General features: G+C 31.6%; 1 protein-coding gene across 6 annotated transcripts in view; it reads right to left on the reverse strand.

The window, feature by feature from the left end:
• Positions 1–21,980, reverse strand: part of NBEA (neurobeachin) — a 536,299-nt gene that overhangs the window by 417,959 nt on the left and 96,360 nt on the right. For all 6 annotated transcript variants that reach the window (XM_031465874.2, XM_064493205.1, XM_064493203.1 and 3 more), the window contains exon 11: positions 8,994–9,102. In XM_031465874.2, the coding sequence (XP_031321734.2) occupies positions 8,994–9,102 (109 nt within the window). The remainder of the gene's footprint in view (positions 1–8,993; positions 9,103–21,980) is intronic.

Below are 21,980 nucleotides of genomic sequence, written 5' to 3' on the forward strand. Positions count from 1 at the left end.
CCTTTCAAATCCATTATTTGAAAAAGCAGATCTCACTCTCCGGGAAATACTGCCTCCCTTGGCATTCATGACCCTCATATTACTCTTCAGCATCTTTTGTTTAAAAGATGGAAACTACTGAAGATTATTTCTTTGGCCTTCTCTTCATAAATACACTCTCCCTAGATTATATTTTTATGCTTCTACAGCTTTATATAACCCTATCTCTAAGCTAAGTACTCTCATCAAGAATTTTCAACTACCATCACCAATATATAACCTATCATCAATGGTAGTTAGATAAACAACAGATTTCCCAAAATTCAAACCAAACCTTCAAGCTGCACTGTCCCATACAGTAGCCACTAGCCATAGGTGGCTACTGGGCCCTTGACATGGAGCTAGTCCTAAGTGATATGTGCTGTAAGTGTGGATGCACTGGATTTTTAAGGTTTCGAATGAAAAAAAATAATGCAAAATATCTACTATTCTTTTTGTTGTTAAGTTTATGTTGAAGTGATAATATTTTGGATATACTAGTTTAAATAAAGTACATGATCAAAATTGATTTCATCTGTTATTTCTTATCAGAAAATTTTAAATGACATATTAGGCTTGCATTATATTTAACTAGACAATGTTACCCTAGCGTATAATTTCAGAGAAAATATTATAGTGGAAATGCTCTTTGTAAAAACTAGCAATTCAAATATATCTTCCTATGAAAAATTTCTTTTTTGTTAGCTAGTGATCTTTTTGTAGTATCACCATCCTCCCTAGGGTAAAGAATCACCTACCACTCAACCCTAAAGCACAGGTAACATCACATCTTTATCTCCAAGATCCATGGATTGAAGTCCAAATATCAGTATAGGATGAATTAAGATCCAAAAGGGACTAAGTTGTCTTACCAATTTTATTTCCCATATGACCTGCTTACATTCATCATGCTCGTAACAAGGGCAACGCAATAAAATTGACCTACACGTGCCACGCATTTACATACCTCCACATAAGGGGTCACAAACTCAAATGACTACGATATGCAAGTGGTTAACAATAATGCATGAATTAGGGCAGGAGACAATAAAGAGTAGTGAGGCCTGCCTAAGGTACTTAAAGGAAATAAAATTCAAAACTAAAACACTTTTCACTGAGTCAAACAAAATACTTCTTTGGGCCAATTTCATGTGCACACCAGGCTGCTTCACCGCCTTTCTCTATCATGCTCCTTCAACTTGTAAAACCCTCACATCCATTTCCTTTTCTTTAAAGGCAGAGTTCAATGCTTTTCATTTAGTCCCTCAGAAAATATGCATGTTGGGCACTTAGTATTTGCCACGTACTCTCCTTGGCATTGTAAAAAGAGCAGTTAAACAAAACTGAGGAAAAAAAATCCTGTCTTGGTAGAACTGACATTCTAAGTGAAGAGACAGTAGAGAATTACAGCAAATAAATAAAAAGGCAAAATATGTAACATATTAAATATGGTAAGTGCATAAAAAGAACACGAAGTGGATAGAAAATCTGTGGAAAGGTGGTTTTTAACCTTTAGACTTTTTAAGGTTTTACTGAGAAGGTAGCACTTAACTAGTTTGAAGTATGATAAGGCTGGCAATGATTTTGTGCTAGCAGCTGTGTGTCTGACAAAACATGATGGTGAGTAGATATGCAACAGTCCTACAAAATTCAAACCAAGCCTTAGATCATAACTTCACATGAAAATTTCCTAAGATGGAGGAAATGATGCTAACAAATAGCTGTTATTAAAAGGGGGACAGGAGACAAAGACAAATGTTTGAGCTAAAAAAAGCAGATAGGGCCCTCACTTTAAAGGAACTTTAGTGAAAAATAATACTTATAAATTCTAAAATATTTTATTTATGGATAGGAGAATAAAATTAAATAAGAGAGCACGGGTTATTTAAACCTTCAACCAGCTCCTTCACCAGTTATGATTTCATATAGCTTATCTTATACATTCTATTTTTATTCAGTAATAATGATTTCAAGAACATTGTATAATACATTCTACTTTCATGCTTAAAACCGAGAAATAGAACAGTTAGAACTTGTTCCTAAATAGTGTTATAGATCAGATTTTAGCCTATAAAAATTGTAATGTGTTTGTAAACAAAAGCGATATAAAATCAGACTGACCATTATTGACACATTCATTTCAGGAAGTAATTCATAATCTGGAAACAAGTTTTTAACTTTCTCCATATTACTGAAAAATATGCTAGAGTCATCACATGAGGGCTTCCATATTACTAAAAAATTCCCATTTTTCATAGCATTTAATGCTGTTGGTTAACAATTTTTAATTCTAAAATTGATCTTCAGGAAATGTTTTTCTAAAATTGTTTTTTTAATTGGCCAACTCAAAATCCTACCAGGCATAAAGTGGATGTTCACTTCAATAGTATGTCACTTTTACCTGTAAGTATGTAGCACTTATTCCTTCTGCTTTGTATTACTGTTAGTTGCTCACATACCTTTCTTTCATGATATGAAAAAGGACACTATCTTATTCATCTTTTATCCATAAATCCTCAGTAAGTGTTGAACTGAATTCATGTCAAATTCAAGAATAGAGTAAGAACAGAAGAGGTAAGACAAAACTCAGATTAGAAGCGAATGAGAGAAGGATGTTCATTTCTGTTTTCATGTGTTTACTGTGACTGCTTTAAAATATTTTTTATTTTGATATTTGGTTTCATTTTTTCAAGTAAAGTCATTTTCAAAAGAAATTTATACTTGGACAACTTACATTTATAAATCTGTAAAGTGTAAGCTATGGAATTTAAACTGTATGACATTACTTTGTGTGATAACAGTACATAATTTGCAAAAAGTACTATATAAGGTACAACTAAACATATTTGGAAGTAGAATCTGAAAAGCTAGAAAAAACAATTATATATAACATCTACTCCTGAAGTAACTAAACCAAAAAGGAGCAATGGATTTTACAGAGAGAAATTGTTACTCAGTAAAAAGAAGTCTTTCCCATACTTAGAGCAGCCCACAATAGAATGCATTGCCAGAAATACTCATTTTTATTAGAAATGTTTTCTATAGAATTCAGTATGTGTGTGTGTGTGTGTGTGTGTGTGGAGAGAGAGAGAGAGAGAACATGCATTATATATTAAGCAAAGTGTGGGAAATTTTAATTAGTAGAGTTATATCTAAAAGTAGCTGATCTTCATTATCCATTTTGCTCCTCCCAGGACACCAAGATTGAGGTCCAAAGAGCCTAACCCAATGTGAGTAACTTATGGGTACTGTTGTTCTCTGGCAGGGGAGGGCAGAGGCAGACAGCAATTAGTTCAAAGACCATCATCAAACTTTTCATGACAACAGTTGGTTCAAAGTAGGCCAAGACCTAAGCTAATCAATCAAGTTGGAGGGAAGGACCTTGTTCAGTAATTGGGAGAAAGACGCTCTCTGTTTCCATCTGGATATGAAGGCTTATAGAATCAAATCCACCTGGCAAGCTTGTATGTAACCGCAAAGGATAGTAGCTATAGCAAAAAATCATAACTGCAGACAGCAGAGCAGAGATATTGAAAAAAGAAAACCTGGGTCTCTAATGATATAACTGAGACTCAGACAACCAAACCCTGAAGTCCAACTCACTAGATATGTTTTCCTGACGGCACCGTTCCACTTTCCAATCTTTCCCATCCTATTTCTGTGCTGGGGAGACTCCCTTGTCTACTGGCTTCCAGTTGGGTTTGACTAGTTGGAAACTCCAGCGGGAAATTAAAGGATAGGAAGAAAATGATGTTTGTGGTTCATTTCCCTGGTTTCACCCCTTCAGGTCAATACACTGTATTCTTTTATTAAAGACCACACTTCTCCTGTAGTTACAATAACTTTCTATATGAGTTATGCTAAACATTCACTCCTCTCATCTCTTCAGACTTTGCTAATTTCCCTTAACGGTCACAACTTTTTAAAGAGCCTTGCATCAAACTCTTCTCGATAACCAAGTTTGAATGTGGCACCTGTTTCCTACCAGGGCTACAAATGATAAGCCACCTATGGCTAGACCTCCAGTTACATTAGCAAGCATGATTCCTTAATGTTTAAGCTCTTTGAATCAAATTTTTGTTAACCACAATAACAAATAATAAATGCATTCAATTACCTCTAACTTTTTTTTCAAACTCACATTCTGGCAAAATAAAACAAAACAAAAATACCTTAAGAGTTTTTCATGAAACAATCTAAATGTGATGAATAAGGAGGCCACTCATTAGACTACCTTTTTGGTAACTAATTTACATCTTCTAAGACAAGGAGATAAAGCTAAGTGACAGTTAACCATTAACTTGTTTTTAGTTGATGATAAAATAAAAAATGGAACCTTATCTATAATATTTACCTGGCAGATGATTATTTAGAAATAAAAATCTGTGGACATTAATCTGAGAAAAATGAAAAAGGTATTCTTTCTATGTAATCAGATAAAAATGCAAGTGCTTTTCATTTATTTAATTCAATTTAACAAACATTTATTGAAGGAGGCACACTTTTAGGTGCTGAAGATAAAGCAATAAGGTAAGAGAAAAAATATGGTCTCTGTTTTCTTGAAGCTGAGGCTAAATTCAAGTGGAAGGAGGCAATAACAAGTAAAAAATGTCAGACTGGTGCTGTAAAAAATTAGCAAAGTAGGGAGACAGTCATTGATGGTTATCAAAGGAGTACTATTTTATTTAGAGTGATCAAGGAAGACTTCTTTTATAAGATGTCATAAACAAAATCCTGAATGAAATGCAGAATCAAGCCATGTGGCTAACTACAGAAAGAGTGACCACAGCTACAGAAAGAAATGCAAAAGTCCCGAGATGAGCACATGCTTACAATTTTAGTTTTTAAGGGAAAGGCCTGCAAAGAGGCCTTTGTATGGTCAATATGGCTGAAACAGAGAAAGAACGAATGAGAATGGTAAGAGATGATGTCATAAGTAAGAGACTTATAAATTTACTTTGAGAAGGATGGATTAGTAAGATTTGAAACATCTTCAGAGGACTAGTCTGACTGCAAGTGAAAAATGGACTATGGGTAACTAGTGGTGAAAGATAATGATTGCTTGAACAAAGATGGTAACAGTATAGAAAGGAGTAGTAAGCAGGAAGCAGTCATTGATCGTGGATATGTCTTGATACTAAGACAACATAATTTGCTGCCAGTATGAATTTAGTGTGTGAAAAAGAAGAGTCAAAAAGAATGAACATTTTTGGTCTGAACTACTTGTTGGATGGTAATGTTAGTATCTAAGAGAGAGAAGACTAAGGGGTGTAAGATTTAAGAGGAAAATCAAAGGCAGCAGCTTAGATAATTTAGATCTGTGAAGCTTATTAGACATCCAAGTGGGGCCAAATATGGGGACTGAAATTCAAAGGAGAGGTTGTAGTTGGAGATACACATTTGATAAGTAGTATTTACAAAATAAGGAAAGCTAAGGAAATGCTAAGCTCAATTAAAGTGTAAACAGAAAAGTGAAAAGGTTTCCAGCAGTCTTTAGAATTTAGAAAGAAGAGAAAAACTACTAGGAGAGAATAAAACAAGGCCAAGGAAACAGGAAGAAAGCAAAGAAAGAATGTTGTCACAAAATACAACTGAAAAAAGTATTTCAAGAAGGAAAGAATGTTAAACTAAAATGTTGTTACAAGGTCAAATAAGATGAAGACTTGAGAATCATAAGATTTAAGACTGTGAAGGCTATTAGTGACACTGACGTAAGCCATTTTAAGGGAAGTATAAGGATGAAAGCCTGATTAGAATGGAAATGGATCTCAGACTACACAGGATTCCAGGAATATAAGAATACTTAATTTCAAAAATCAATTAATATAACTCATTAAACTAAGGAAAAAATGTAGAAGTATAATAATTATCTCAAAGTAGAAAAAGCATTTGATAAAATTCAGCATCTGTTTATACTGATAAAACACTTAGCAAACTTGAAATAGATTCTTTATATGATTTTTAAAATATACAAAAAGTAATCTACAACATATATTATACCTTTGTCTTTTATTGAAGACTTTGCCCATAAGATCTGGAACAAGACAGGGATGCCCAATATTACAATTTATATTACACACTATATTGGAAGTCTTAGTGCAGTAAGTCAAGGAAAAAGACATTAAAAGAATAAATATGAGAAAGGAAAAAATAATTCTCAGATGGTATGCCTTTTCACAAAGAAAAATTTCTGAAGAATCTACAAACTAGTAGAATTAATAAAATAGTAAAACTGGTATATAAAAGGTCAATATAAGCACAAAATGTATTTCTATGTACCAATGACAAATTAAAAATTAAAAATTTTAAAACTTCAAGTATCTAGGAATAAATCCAACAAAAAGACAGAGAATTTCTTATACAGAAGACTAACAAAGAGACCTAAACAAATAGAAGGATATATACTAAGTGCATAAATTAGAAGATTCAGTATAAAGATATCAACATAATGTAAGGACCAAAAAACACCCAAGGCAATCTTGAAGAACAATACAGCTAGATGAGACACTATGAGATAGCCACATGTACTAAAAAGCTATACAAATTAAGACAGTGTTGTATTGCTTCAGAAATAGGAAAAAGAAAACCTGTAACAGATTCTGGAAATGATCCCACTTATATATGGTGACCTGATTCATGATAAAGATTAGATTAGATACAGGTGTGGTAGAAAATAATCTTTTTGGTAAATGATACTAGGTTAGCTAGATAAATATACACCGTAAAAAAAGCCCTTTGATTCTTATACCTCATGCTATACACAAAATTCAGTTTCAGGAGAACTGTAAATTTAAATGTGAAAAATGTAACAAAATTTTGAGGAAAAAGTAGAACAGACTGATGGCTTTGGGAATACATACGAATCTAAAATGGACTAATCATAAAATAAACTGAAAATTTGACCTACATTAAAATTAAGGATTTCTGTTCATCAAAAAACACCGTTAAGATAGAGAGTGAAATGGCAAGTCACAGAAAAAGACATTTGTGATACATCCCCAATAAAGGACTCATATCCAGAATACATACAGAATTCCCAGGAATCAAGGAAGACTACTCAGTGAAAATGACAGACAACCTAAATGAAAAAGGGCAAATGCTCCAAACAGGTATGTAGCAAAAGAACACAGGCAAAGGACAACAAATACATGAAAATGCTCAACCTAATTTGTCATCAGGGAAATGAAAATTAAGGTATAATGTAATTCACAGAATGGAAGACTGTCTTGGCAAATCATATATCTAATAAAGGATCAGTATATAAAATAAGAATCTCCTACAACTCAATAATAAAAAGACATATCCCAATTTTTTAAAATGGTCTTCTTAATAAACATTTCTCAAAAACTACATAAATAGCCAATAAGCACATGAAAAGATGCTCAACATCATTAGACATTACAGATGTGAAATACAAAAATGATAAACCATTGATACCCACTAGAGCAGCTGGAAAAAAAAAAAAACAGGTAACAACAAGGGTTGCCAAGACTATGAAAAGACTGGAAGCTTCATACACTGCTGATGGGAATGTAAAATGATAGAGCTGCTTTGGAAAACATGTGGCAGTTTCTCAAATGGATAAACACAGAGGTACAGTAGGCCCTAACAAATCAATTCATAGGTATCTACCCAAGACAAATAAAAACATGCCAGCACAGAAAGTGTAAAAGAATTTCCACTTTAGAATTATGCTGGTAAATCCTCGGTAAATTGATGAAAAGTACATTCAGGAGGTAGTTCTGGATAGCTATCTTGTCATGCACAGCAGCGTTACAAAGGTATTTCATAATATCTAATTCATGTAAAATATAATTTAACATAACTCTTCTAACTAATTCTTAATATTCTAGATATAATAGGAAAAGTTTTTCATGATTAAAAAAAAAATAAACCAGATAGCCTTAATGAAAATCTTAGTAACGCTGCTGAGAAAATATCTCAATTAAGAAATGCTGCCTATCATTGATCTACTTACTAATCTACCACTCCTCAATCACCAATCCTTCAAGAAAGAAAAGTACTTGTTTCAAGAGAAGACGAGTTAGAGGAATTTCAAATGTAGAACAATCTGAGGGGAAAAATTATCTCCAAAAGCCCTCTAAATTTTATTTCCCAAAAATAAGTTTATTCCTCTTATTTGAGGTCTCAGGGACTTCTATTATTTGTCAAATAGTTCCATTTACAGAGCAGCTGAATGTTAAAAGAGTTAACTGATAAGAAGAGGTTTGGGAGCACTAATGATCGTGATAGATATTTCTTTAGGAAAAAAAACACTTTTATTAATGAAATCTCACTTTAATTTTTGAAGGAAATTACATGATACAACCAAACTCTCAATAATACCATAATCAGAAATCCAGCACTCATTACCATAATGGTATATAGTTGAGACTAAAGCAAAGAAGGTCATTAAAATAACAGGGCATAATGACACAACATGGGAAAAATTAAAGTGATCTAATGTGTATTGTTTACACTATGTATTGACTAGAAAAAAAGCCATTTTAAATATTCAAATATATCAAAATCAGATACAAAGTAAAAAATGTTTCTGTTGCTACAAATTCAGATTTTTTTACGTATTAACTGAAAAAATAGAGCTAAAACAAATTAAATCCATTCAAACTAAAATTCATAAAATTTGGAAGAAACTTAGTTTAAGTATAAAGATAGTAAAGAAACAATTTGAAAAAAGAAGAGAAAATACAACTTTGAAAAAAATAAATAAAATAATTTTTCTTTACTTTCTGTTTTTACTAAACATTTCTTAATTATACAGATTTCAAACACTCAATATAGTTCAATGTCTACACATAGTCCAAGTGCATAATACAAAAATATCTGTGCCTTAACCAACAACGTGGCCTCTGCACAGTCAATGGAAAGGGAAACCATGGAAAAAATATAATTAGTAATTGTCAGATGTCTATCTGTGAAGGCTACACAAAAAATCATCAATACATATCACTTACCTTTTCAAGTAAGTAGCCAATGACTAAAAAGCCTTTTCCACCCAGCATCTGTTCTTGCATGGCTACTGAACTTTTAAGTAGTTCAACCAGGAATGCCAAAAGAGTAGCACTGCATGTAAAGTACAGATAATTCCATTATGTAATCATCAAATATTGTCATAAACATAGTGTTTCACTTCAGTATTTTATTATCCCAAAACGTAACAACCATACTCAAATCTAAATGCTATTTTGCTATCATGACTTATTATGCAAGAATGTATTTTCTCACAAGCAGGAGAAAAATAGTTTTATCTCGTTAAAATTACACATTATATAGAAACATAACTGTAGAGTTTTTTTAATATTCCAAGGTAAAACATCAAAGTTTACCTCTGCATACATATTCCCTGCTTCAAGTAAACCTAACATAAGAAACATACCCACAAATATTGTACCTCTCCACAATAAAGATTATCATAACATTCTTTTGAAGAACACGGTATCTTAGAAAATTTTAAATATGTACATATATTTAAATATTGCTTTGGAAGAATACATTTATTTTTTAAATAAACTTTTCATTTAGACCTATGTTTTAAAAACAACATATATATTTAAATATCCAGAGAAATATGCAACATGTTACTTATGTCCATATATGCCCTCAGAAAAGTTCATGAGAGCGAAGAAAATAAGATGATTTATGTAATACTGAAATAAAAAGTGGCAATTAATTACACAATGTATACACAAACACATAAAAGCAAGCAAAGATATGTGCCAAAGATAAAGTACTTGATATGTCTGTTGAATAAAGGAAGAAACAAAAGAAAAATAAATGACTGCATTACATTAAGCTTTTAAAATATTACTTCACAAAATTACATAGAACAATTTTCAACCAGCAGAATTGATACATGACAGCATTCCTCATTAAGAAAATATATAGTCCTTCGCTGTAGAAGCTTACTGTAGTTTGTAACAATAAGTGACGATAAGTCAGACTTCTTCAACAATTAAAATAATATCCATTTATTCTGCGTTATAATGTACCCCAAACTGTCTATTTACATTCACATAAACTTCTGAATACATTTTAAATGCACTCATCTCTATATGAAATTAAGAAAATCTGGTAATGAGAAAAACCTGAAAATTATTAAGGCTTAAAAGGAATCTAACACTATTCTATTTTCCGAAAGTATACTAGCTCTTCAGGTTTCAATAGGATTGACAACACTTTTCTCCGATAATGCAGCTATTCATGTTCAAATCAGAAATATTCTCATTAAAAGAATCAACAGGAAAATTAGCATCATCCTTATTATTATAAAAACTGATAGCTTAATGGATTACATGATATCAGCTAGAAAAATATAGTATATATCTGTAAATAAAGTATTTCATTACAAGAAACTAAAATTCAATTATATTAACTGGCCGTATATCTTTGAACCACAAAATAAACCCCAGTAAGCTAGTATTGCAAATCAATGATACTCTTTTACTTTGTCTCAAAGTCAAAGATAGACATTTAGAAGAAAAACACAACTACCAAGGAATGCCTTGGGATTTTTTTTTAAATGTTTCTGTAAGTAAGAACAGCTATTAAGCAATCTAGTTCATTTTACATGAATTATATCAATAGTCAAAGCCACTCCACAAATAACTGCTTCAACACTATTACACATAATACTTTCACCTAAATGTCTGAAAAGAATAAAGAAAACTACTGCATAGAGATTACACAATTTCCTAAGCTGTTCACGGAATTCTTACCTACACCTGAGTTAGTGATTTAGGGGGAAAGATGACTAAAACTCCTAAACATCAGCACTGCCCAAAACAAAGACTAGAAATGCTATGGTCCCTATAGTCCATGAAAAAAAATAATTTTTCTTACAATAAATTACCCTCCTGTGTAGAACCATACAAAATGACAAAGATGCTGTGGATTTTCTTATTCTTTTATGTCAGAAGGACTGCTCTTTCTCAATATCTAATGAATTAACTCAGACTTCTAAACACAGTGGAGTTCCATTGCACAATCAGAAATATTAATTTTATTGTTCTAAAATATTAATATACGACTATCCATATAATGTTAATTTCACTCAATTTTAACTACAAAAAATCACTAACAAAGTATTTTTAATATATACCTAAACCCAATGCAATAGCAATACTACATCTTTTCAAAAAATCTTTAAAAATAGGTATATTTGACATGGTGGACTTAATAGTAAATAGATGGCCATCTTCGAAGAGGTACATTTTCAAACATAATTTAACAAACTTACCAGTAACTAAAATGCATCGGATTGCTGCAGGGCTCACAATAAACTTGCAAAATTCTGTGTACTGCCATACAAAATTTCTCTCCATTCTTGCCTATTTCCAACTCCCCTAGATACAAAGGCAAATATAAAGGATACTTCAGCCCATTCCTATATCTCCTACATACCACTTCCTGTCTAGACACATCAGTTCATCTGCAGAGGATCTAAATATATAGGATAAACCAAAAAGCAAGTATCTGTATCAGCCCAAACTAGTATACACAACATAGAACATTCTCTTGAAAAGTATAGCAATACCTAGAAACGGATTTTCACCAGAATATTCTACTTAAAAGACAAAATGTATACTGATTTTTATCTCATTAGTAAAATTGCTAAACTTTTCAATAGACAGTACTATAACATATGTTCTGTAAGTAGCAATTCTACTTCAGGAAGGGTTAAGGGTTTTTAATCCTGCCTCCTTTTAAGGAAAATGACACTAATGATCTATAGGATTATTTCTTCAAAATAATTACCATCTTCCAATTCTTCATAAGCTTCAATTAAATTAAGAAATAATATTTATTTCAAATATCATACTAATAAAGGGCTAGACCTTAAGGAAGGAAATAATATAATATTACCTCTAATGACTTAGCATATTTATGATCTCTCCAGAGCTTTCTGGTCCATATTATTAAAGAATTACCACAGTAGTCTTGGCCCACAAATACCTGAGAATATTTAATAACTGTGTATGAACATGATTCATTTTTGTTCCTAATGGAAAAATACGTAGTACATTTAGGATCCATTAAAATTTATGTAAATATAGATTTTGACTTAATAGTAATATAAATTAATCCATTTCAATTTGTCCAATACTTATTTTTTAAAAACAACTAATGGAGATAACTCATGTAATGTGATCCCAAAAGTTTTATTATCTTTGAGGTATTTTATTATTTAAAGGTGCAAAATATCATAAAGACAGACCTAAGTTACAACCGAAATGATTAAGATTGAAAATATAACCTACATTCAGTTCAAAGGCAGCTCTTTGAGTACAGAAACTGGCTTTTCAATTTGGTTTGTACTGAAACAAACAAACTACCTCAGCTAGATGGGCTGTTTAAATATATTTAAAAGGATGGAATTAATAATGCAAAACTCGAAGATTCCTCCTGAAATTCAACAACTCCTCTTATATAAGGGTGTTTTTAATCTCTCAAGAAACATTACAGGCAAAATAATTGTCAGAATAAATTAAGGAATAGATTAAATTCCAATAAGGTTTAAAGTACCAGTCAAGCGGGAATTTTTTCTGACTTTTTCATAAGGTTTCAACTCTTAGGTAACTTAATTTAGTAATTTAGTATTGAGAAACACTGAAATCTTGCTAAAATGATATAATTCTATCTAATTCCAGTTTCTTTGCTCTTTCTTTCACTACAAACTCTTCCAAGATCAGAGTGGTCATAGCAGTAATAAAACTGTAAAAGAAATCAACTCAGGTCCATACTCAAGATAATTTCATTCTCAACCTAATTAATTTCCAGTGACGTTCAAAAATATCTCACAATAAGTTAGAAGAGTTAAATTCCTTCACAGTTCAAAATTAGAAAGGTCTAAACCAAAAGTTTCTAACTGCGGGTACATTTAGCTGTCACTTTTAGACAATGTATTTCTGAAGATGCTATCTGAAAACACCACTGCCTAACTGCCTACCTATGCAATAAACCCTAATACACAAACTGTCACATTCATCATTTCCGACATCAAGTGGAGATACATGCCGAAATAAGTAAAATACATTTATCTGCAGAGTCAAATAAGGAAAACAGTGAAATGCAGTACAGTAAAATGTGAGGACAGATGAAATACACTGGGTAGCACATGAAATTACTAAGCCTCCCTTAGCCATAAAATCTCTCCTCAGTAATTTCTACCTTTTCTTTCAGCCTGATGAGGAGACAGGCAGACTCATAACTGAATTGCTACCACTGTCATGACTACTTAAGGACATTTTCTAAAGGCCCTATTAAAATTTAGTCAGGCTATTATACGTTTATACTTTCCTTTATCTGGTAATAGAGTTTACGTTTTATCAGCCTATTTCATTTCTAACAAAATATATTATAGTCAAAAAATAGACATTTATAAAATTGTGACTGAAATGTGTCAAAATTTGTCTTAAGAAGGAAATGAAATTTTAAAATTTGTACACGTAAAGGAATTAATTCCACATCTTTTATGACATCATTATGTTTTGGAATATAGCATTTATCAGTATTTACATATTTTGACAGTCTTTTGATCAGCTCTATTCGTGGTTCTCTATAAATAACCAATAGATATTTATTAAAAGGCTCCACTGTAAGAGAAATATCTCTCAAAGGCTACTAGTTTGTAATTTAACCCCAGCCAACAATCACTTACAATGCTCTAAATATCGAAATCTTTTTACAAAGGCTTTTTGAACATGTTACAAGTGACAGTACCACTATAGTAACCATGCACACATGAGAACTTTAGAAATGTAGTGATGTAAATCCCCAACACCTAAGAAGTTCAAAGTTTCAAAGAAAAATAGAGACAGGTTACAAGAACAAATAGGTGATCACAACAATATATGCATACTCCAATTAGGATTATTTTGCTAGTATAAAGTACTCTTACTACTTTAAGTGTATAGTGTTATTTGATAGTAGATTTGAATTAGTTGGAAACTCCGTGAAAACACCTTAAAAACTGGGGGGAAAAGTACAACTGATTATGCTGAGAGAGAGAAAATGGAATTATATAAAATGCTCAAAGAGCAAGGCAATAAATAGAAAATGAGAAAAAAAAAGGTAGATATTAATCCAATTATATTTATAATCAATTTGAATGTCACTGTCTAAATGCACCAATTCAAAGAGAGAAATTCTCAGAGTGCAGAGTGGACCAAATAACACAACCCACCTATTGTCAAGAAACTCACTTTAAATATAAAGTCATCAATAGATTAAGAACAGCATTACATAATTATAAAGGAGTCAATTTTCCAAGAAGACATAACAATTCCTAAAGTGTATATACCTAACAACAGAGCATCAAACTATGTAAGGTAAAAATTGCTCTAAATTTAAGGAGAAATAGATGAAATCACTATCACAGTTGGAGATTTCAGTATCTCCCTCAGAGATGGACAAGTATAGTAGTGTACTGATAAATAACACATGGGTCACAGAAGAATTCTCAATAAATATTAAAATGTTTTGAATGAAATGAAAATGAAAACACACCTTATAAAAATGTGTGAAATAATATGAAAGGAATAATTGCTGGGAAATTTATAGCACTGAATGTTGTGATATATAGTGATTTATAATAAGAAATACACATAATTGCTCCTGGTCCCCATTTCTGGCACAGATATCCTAAAACCCCTGAAATTTCCTAAGGGACAAGAGCAATAAAAGTCTTTTGCCATGTTAATGAAGTGACTTTTGGAACAGCTAACCATATACTTACAGGGTTGAAACTTTCAGTCCAGCCCCACTATCCGCACATCTACCTCCAGGGAGGGGAGAAGGGCTGAAGATTGGGTCCAGTTACCAGTGGACTATGGTTTAATCAGCCATGCCCATGTAATGAGGCCACCATAAAAATTAAAAAAAAAAAAAAAAAAAAACCAGACATGGTTGGGAGATCTAGGTCTGCGAATATATAGAGGCACTAGAAAGATGGTGTACCTGGAGAGAACATGGACGTTCCCTGCCCTCTCCCCATAACTTGACTTATGTATCTCTTCCATCTGGATGTTCAACTGTGGTCTTTACCATATCCTTTTACAATAAACTAGAAATCCAGTAAGTAAAATATTTCTCTATACTCTATGAGCCACTCCAGCAAAGTAACTGAACCTAAAGAGGGGGGTAGTGGGAACCCCCTTCTTATAGCCAGTCAGTCACAAGTACAGGTAACAACCTGGACTTGCAACTGGAACCTCAAGTCTAAGGAAGAGGTTACTGGAACCCCCATTCTATAGGCAGTCAGTCAGAAGCGCAGGTGATAACCTGGACTTGCAACTGGTATCTAAAGTGAGGAGGACCAGTCTTATGAGACTGAGCTTTTAACCTGTTGAATCTGATGCTATGTCAGATTTGAGTGTCAGAATTAAGTCAAATTATAGGATACCCAGCTGGTGTCACAGAGAATTTCTTGGTGGTGTAAGGGGAAACCACACCTCCACACGCTGAAATTGGGTGCTCAGACCTCTATAATGCATATTAGAAAAAATTTAAAATCAGTAATCTAAATTTCCACCTTAGAGAGGGTAGGGGTATAGCTCAGAGGGCGGGCTTGGTGTGCCCAAGGTCCTTGGTTCAATCCCTAGTGTCTCTGTTAAGGATGGATTAATTAATTAATTAATTTCCACCTTAGGAAACTAGAAAAATAAGAGTAAATTTAAGAATAAAGAGGAAGCAGAAGAAGAAATAATAAGAATTAAGAGTACAAATCAAAGAAACTGAAAACAGGTAATCAGTAGAGAAAACTGTTAGAAACAAAAGCTGGTACTTTAAAAATATTAATATTTTTAGCCTGTAGGTCAGGCTAACAAAAAAATGAACAAGATGAAATACTAATATTAAGTAATGAAAGAAGAGACTTAACTATAAATCCCACAGAAATTAAAAGAATAATAAAGTATACTATGAACAATTCTATGCCCACAGATTTGAAAACCTAGATGAAAAAAAATCATTCTTTGAAAGACACAGTCTGCCAAATGTCACACAAGAAGAAACAGACATTTTAAATATACCAGTATCTATTAAATAAATTGAATCAGGAATTAAAATTTTCCAAAACAGAAAGCACCAGGCCTAGATGGGTTCACTGGTGAATTCTACTGAACACTTATGAAAAAAAAAACTATACCAATTCTCTGCAACTCTTTCAGAGGATAGAAGCAGAGGAACTATTTCCTAGCTTATTCTGAGGTCAGCATCACTCATACCAAAACCAAACAAAGTCATAGTAAGTAAAGAAGACTACAGACCAGTATTTCCCATGACCATACATGCAAAAATCCTCAACAAAATATTAGCAAATTGAATCCAAAAAAGATAAAAATAATTATACACCACAACCAAATGGAATTTATCCAAAGTATGCAGCTCAAGCTCTGAAAATCATTTAATGGAATGCATCATCTACCCCATCAACAAGCTAAAAAAGAAAAATCACATGTTCACATCAATAGATGCAGAAAAAGCATTTGATACAATGGAACACCCATTCATGATAAAAACTCTCAGGAAACTAGGAATAAAGGGGAACTTTCTCAACTTGATAAAGACTACCCATAAAAAAACTACACCTAACTTCATACTTAGCAACGAAAAACTCAAAGTTTCCCCATTAAGATCAGATACAAAGCAGGATGTCCCCTCTCACCACTCCTTTTCAACATTGTACTGCAAGACCTTGCTATGTGGTAAGACAAGAAAAGGAAATAAGACATAGACAGATTGGGAAGGAAAACATAAATCTGTCTTTGGTTACAAATGGCATCAATATATAAAATACATTATATTTTCCATATGTTTCAGGCAGAACACTGAATTTTAATTTTTACTTACAAATAAATTTTCACAGTGAATTCAATATAAATTCCACTTAACTCTAACTAAATCTCACTAAATAAATTATTACTTTTTTTCTCCTTTAATAGTAGTAGTGGTATATTATTGTCAAATACACATTCTGTGTCTGTTTCACTTCAAAGAATATTTTCATTACTAATTTTGTAAACTTTATAAAAACATAAAGTAACAAATATGCATGTAAAGAAGAAATGTACACTTTTTCTGAAAAATATAAAGAAAATAAAAAGATATAATTCTATAGATATATATTTTTAAATGTTTAAATACTTCTGGAAACCAAAATAATGATACTCTACACGCACAAACAACCTCCACAAGAGAGACAATCATTACAAATAAGTACTAATTTCACTTCTCTCACCTACTGAAAGCAATCACATTTCATCTTTTATGTCAGTTGGGTTAAAAATATATAGCAAAATTTTGACATTATATGCTAATAGGCACTTTCCCTTGAACTAAAAATCAGGAAACATAGTCAGACAAAGGATATTTATGTCACTTTGAAGTGTTAGGGGAAATTTAGATTGTTAGACACTGAAATGCTGAAATTTCCAGGTAATTTTGTTGGTTTACATATGACAAGAGTGCTAATCAAGACTTTATAATGAAAATTTTAATTACTAAGGGGGCTATAAAATTCAAGATAATTACAAGAGTAACTCTGACTAGCAAGACAGTTTTTAAGAAAAAATATCTGGATTTAGCCCACTAAAATTAATGAGTCATAAATATTCATATCACAAGAGAATTCTTAACTATAGGATCACTGACATAAATGCTTTATGGGATTTTAAAAAATTTTTATAGCTTATATTCCATCAAGCAGTCTATCAAACAATCTGTATCATAATTTGAAAAGAAAGAGAACATTATTCTAAGAATTATAAGAATTAAGTTAAATTATCACCAGAGGCTGGTGTTTAGTTTTTTAAATTTATCAGAATTAGAACAGCATTAAAAATAAATTTTAGAAATACCAAATTGCATCACATTAATAGAGTACCTAACATTTACTGAGGAAATAAAGAAAACTCAATAAATGTCTACTATATACCAGAGGCTATGACAGATACTTTATATAAACTACCTTACTTTAATTAATATTACAATCGGATAAAGTTGGCATTATTAAAATCATTCCACAGCTTGCAAATGTGACTCACAGAGTTATTTATGGTAGTTTGGAGTGAGAGCTCTGGATTCAGGCTTTCAGGATTAGAATCCTGGTTCTTACCTGCCACTTAAATCTCTGTGACCCTGAGCAAGATACTGTTTTTCTCTCCCTCATTAGCAGAACATGATTAAATGAGATAATGCAATTACAAGCAGCTACTGGCACACAGTAAGTACTCAGTAAATGCCTTGTGCTACTACTACACACCCTCAGACAGCCCATCACCTAAGAACAGATGATACACAACAGAATACCAGTTTGAGCATTAGTCTGACACCAAAAGAAGGCTTGCTTGTTGCACATACTGTCTCTAATGAAAACTACTCTCTTAGTGTATTTTTAATCATTTGATATACAAAAGCCTACTTATATCTTGTGCTAGAAAACACTATTTCTTCAAAGCAAATTCTTCCTAAGTCAAACACTAAGGAACATTTTGTTTTATATCACCTATAGCGTTTAGTAACATACACTCAAAAAAAAAAAAAAAAAGGGAGGTTGGGACCAAATTGGAGAAAGATGTCATTTACAGTCAAATGTAATTTGTAATTTACTGAGTTATTCCTTGACACAAAATATAAAAGATATAATTATTTCAAGTTAGAGTTATACTTCTAGAAATCATTTATTAAACATTTATTCATTTTTTATTCACTGAATAAATATTAAATATATAGTGAAAGGCAATTTGTTTAGTTAGTGCTCTCAATGGTCCCTGAACAGAATGGGACTGACTAGTCCAATTTAAAATAGTATTAATCCCCAAGCAATAACAAAATCTCCAAAGAGCTTTGATCACTTGGCAGAATTACTCCAGGTGATCATGGTGCTTGAGAATCATTAGGAATAGGGTGGAATCACTATGAAACCTACCTACTGGCTAATTTACTCATTCAAACCAAATCACGTTAAAACTACTGCATGTGTTGCCACAAGCTATTTCACTCAGTTCAATAACATTTATCTATTCTTTTTGTGGTTCATTTTTGTTCGTTTGTTTTCCAATAAAGGCTAAAATACATGTTAAAAGAAAAAGCAATAAAAGTGTTATTCCTGGAGATTTAAATACTAATGGTGAAGCTACAAAATCCAAAATCTAGCTAAAGAAAAATCATCTTAAACCCTTGCAGGCTTTCTTTGATTTGGCACTGGCTTCAAAACTTGAATTTACATATTCCTCAATTTTAAACCACTATATTTAGAAAATGGATAGACAGTTCACAATCAGTTTTCATCACTACAACTGAAATTCAAAATATAAGTCCTACTTAATCACTTAAATAAGTAATTCTCTACTATAAATAACATCTTTAGTAGAAAAGTTCAAATATAAAGTAATATGGCCCCTATTATAACAACCAATCCTAAGATTGACTATATACATATTTAAAACTGTAGCATTAGAGATAATCTTGTAGATTGCCTAACCTACTGTCATCATAATAACAAAACCAGGATGTATTGTCTTCTATGCCAATCTGCATATTTTATTGAGTTTAATTTAAATAGTCCAGTGAGCTATTATTATTCTAATTTTATAATTGTAGAAAGTGAAGCACAAAAAAAAACCACACTCAATGTTCCGTTAATAATAAATAGTAAACTAGGGATTTGAATCTTACTTGAAAGTCCACACGTATAACAACTATAATATGCAGCCTTCATGATAAAACAGTCACAAAAATTCTCCTGCACAAATAAAGCGTATTTTTAAAGACTAAAGAAGATATGTTTATTCCTTCAATAAATCATTTTAATATTAAACCCCCTAAATACAGTAAAACTCATCAATGATTATAGAAATAATAAAGTGCCAACAGAGGTGAGGCTTATAAAAACAATGAAAAGCTTCATTAACAGGGACTACTGAGTGGAGAAAAGTGCACGGAAACTAAGATGCTTCAGCTTGAAACACAGAAGTAGAGAATTAACTTATTTTAGAGTTTAGCTCAATTTCTCCAAAAAGTAAACAAGAACTAGATAATATTGCAATTTGGGGTATGTATTTATTATACCAACAGATTTTCAAAAGAAAAAAGTGTATATAGAATTTTGTCTGGAAGATTTTTAAAGTTCAAAGCAATTCTCATTCATCTAGAAGAGTTTAAAACTGACTAAAAATAAGATGACAGACATATCCTATTTTAAGGTGTCATTCATATATATGAATTTATGATATAGCCAGAAAATAAGAAATTCTATCAATCCTTACCCTAAAGCTAAGAATCTACAATCTACACCTCAAGTAGAGGTGGGCATCCCATTTAACAACTTGCCTTTAGTATTTTAAAAACTGAAAGACAGTATCACTGATGCATATGTGTCTACAAAGGTTCCCCCTTCAAAACTTTAAATATAACAAAAAACTGTATTACTGACATAAACAATTGTCCACTAAAGAGCCAACCTCAGATATCAAGGGCTTTGAAGCAATGAAAAAGTATCAGATTAGAATTCAAAATAGCACATATATGAATCACAGGGTTGCCTGAACTTGGGTATATAGTATTATTAAAAAGGAAAGTGATAAACTTCTAATTATATGTTTTCTGTTGGCCATAAACTAAGAACATATATATCACCGAAAAAGTTAAAGTTACTACATGGAGAAATTAAGATGAATGATATAAAAGAACTAAAAAGAAATCAAAATGAAAACCAGAATGCTGAGCCCTTACACTGTCTTTTATCTCCATGATGAAATAAACACAATTTAAATATTTAAATATAATATAAACACTAAAATGAGTTTTGAAGACATGCAATGAAAAATAACCATGTGCCTTGGATGAATGGACCAGATAACCTGTTAAACATGGTTTTAGCACTAAGATTTTATAATAACCACTCATGATGATATAAATTATTATGATCATTTTAGATATAACATTTCAAACTGCATAATCTTTCTAATTTTTCTACACAAAGCAAAAATTACATTTCAAGTTAAAATAATTAAGGGCTTAATGTTAATTCATACAAAATATTTAAATTACACATAGAGTTTTCTAATTGCTACTTCATCTCTAGCTTCTTTTCACAGCACTTACTAGGCTTTAAATTACTGATCATAATGTGTACTGGTTCACTTAATGATACAGAGCAAACCATTTTTAATTTAAATTCAGGACTGGAATTTAAAGTTTCATTTTTCCACTAAGCTAATATGCCTCCCAATAAAATTATTTAAACTCTCATAACAAAGTAGTATCTCAGCAGGACGTGGCCTCAGGATTCCTTTTCACTTCCAAACCCCAACCTTTACACTACACTGATATAAAAGAAAGCATGATCCATAGATGGAAGCTGACTGTTGTAAATGTACAGGTCACATTTATATTTGCATTTATACTTTACATAAAGATGGTTCCAATACAGGGACAATATTATTAGCAATACTAAAATAGAATTACGTTAATAGCTAATTTAGATCATTAATATGAGAAAATCATATGTTACATCTCAATGGACTGTAAACCTTTCCCATATTGGTTTCATTCACTAGTTTTTCCACCAATTCAAAATTGGATGACCCATGAAGAATCTCATGTATACATGTACACACTAAAGAAGCATTTCTGTATTAATTCTGGAGTAAAAATTAACATTTACCTATATAGCTTTCCCTCTAAATTCTCCAAACATAGCAATGTATGCAGTCAAAATAGCTGTTAAAATTCACATTTAACTTATGACATATATGATTCTAAGATATAAGATTAAATCAGAGTTGATGCATAAGGTAATTTTTAAATAAAAAAGGAAGTTACAATAATTGCACATAAAATCAACCTAATTAGAAGATACTGAATATACTGAATTTTTACATAAACATGGAATATATCACTGGTTAGATTTAAGTTCTAAAACATGAACTATATATAAAAAA

Source organism: Camelus dromedarius, chromosome 13, assembly GCF_036321535.1.
Source record: "Camelus dromedarius isolate mCamDro1 chromosome 13, mCamDro1.pat, whole genome shotgun sequence".
Lineage (NCBI taxonomy): Eukaryota > Metazoa > Chordata > Mammalia > Artiodactyla > Camelidae > Camelus > Camelus dromedarius.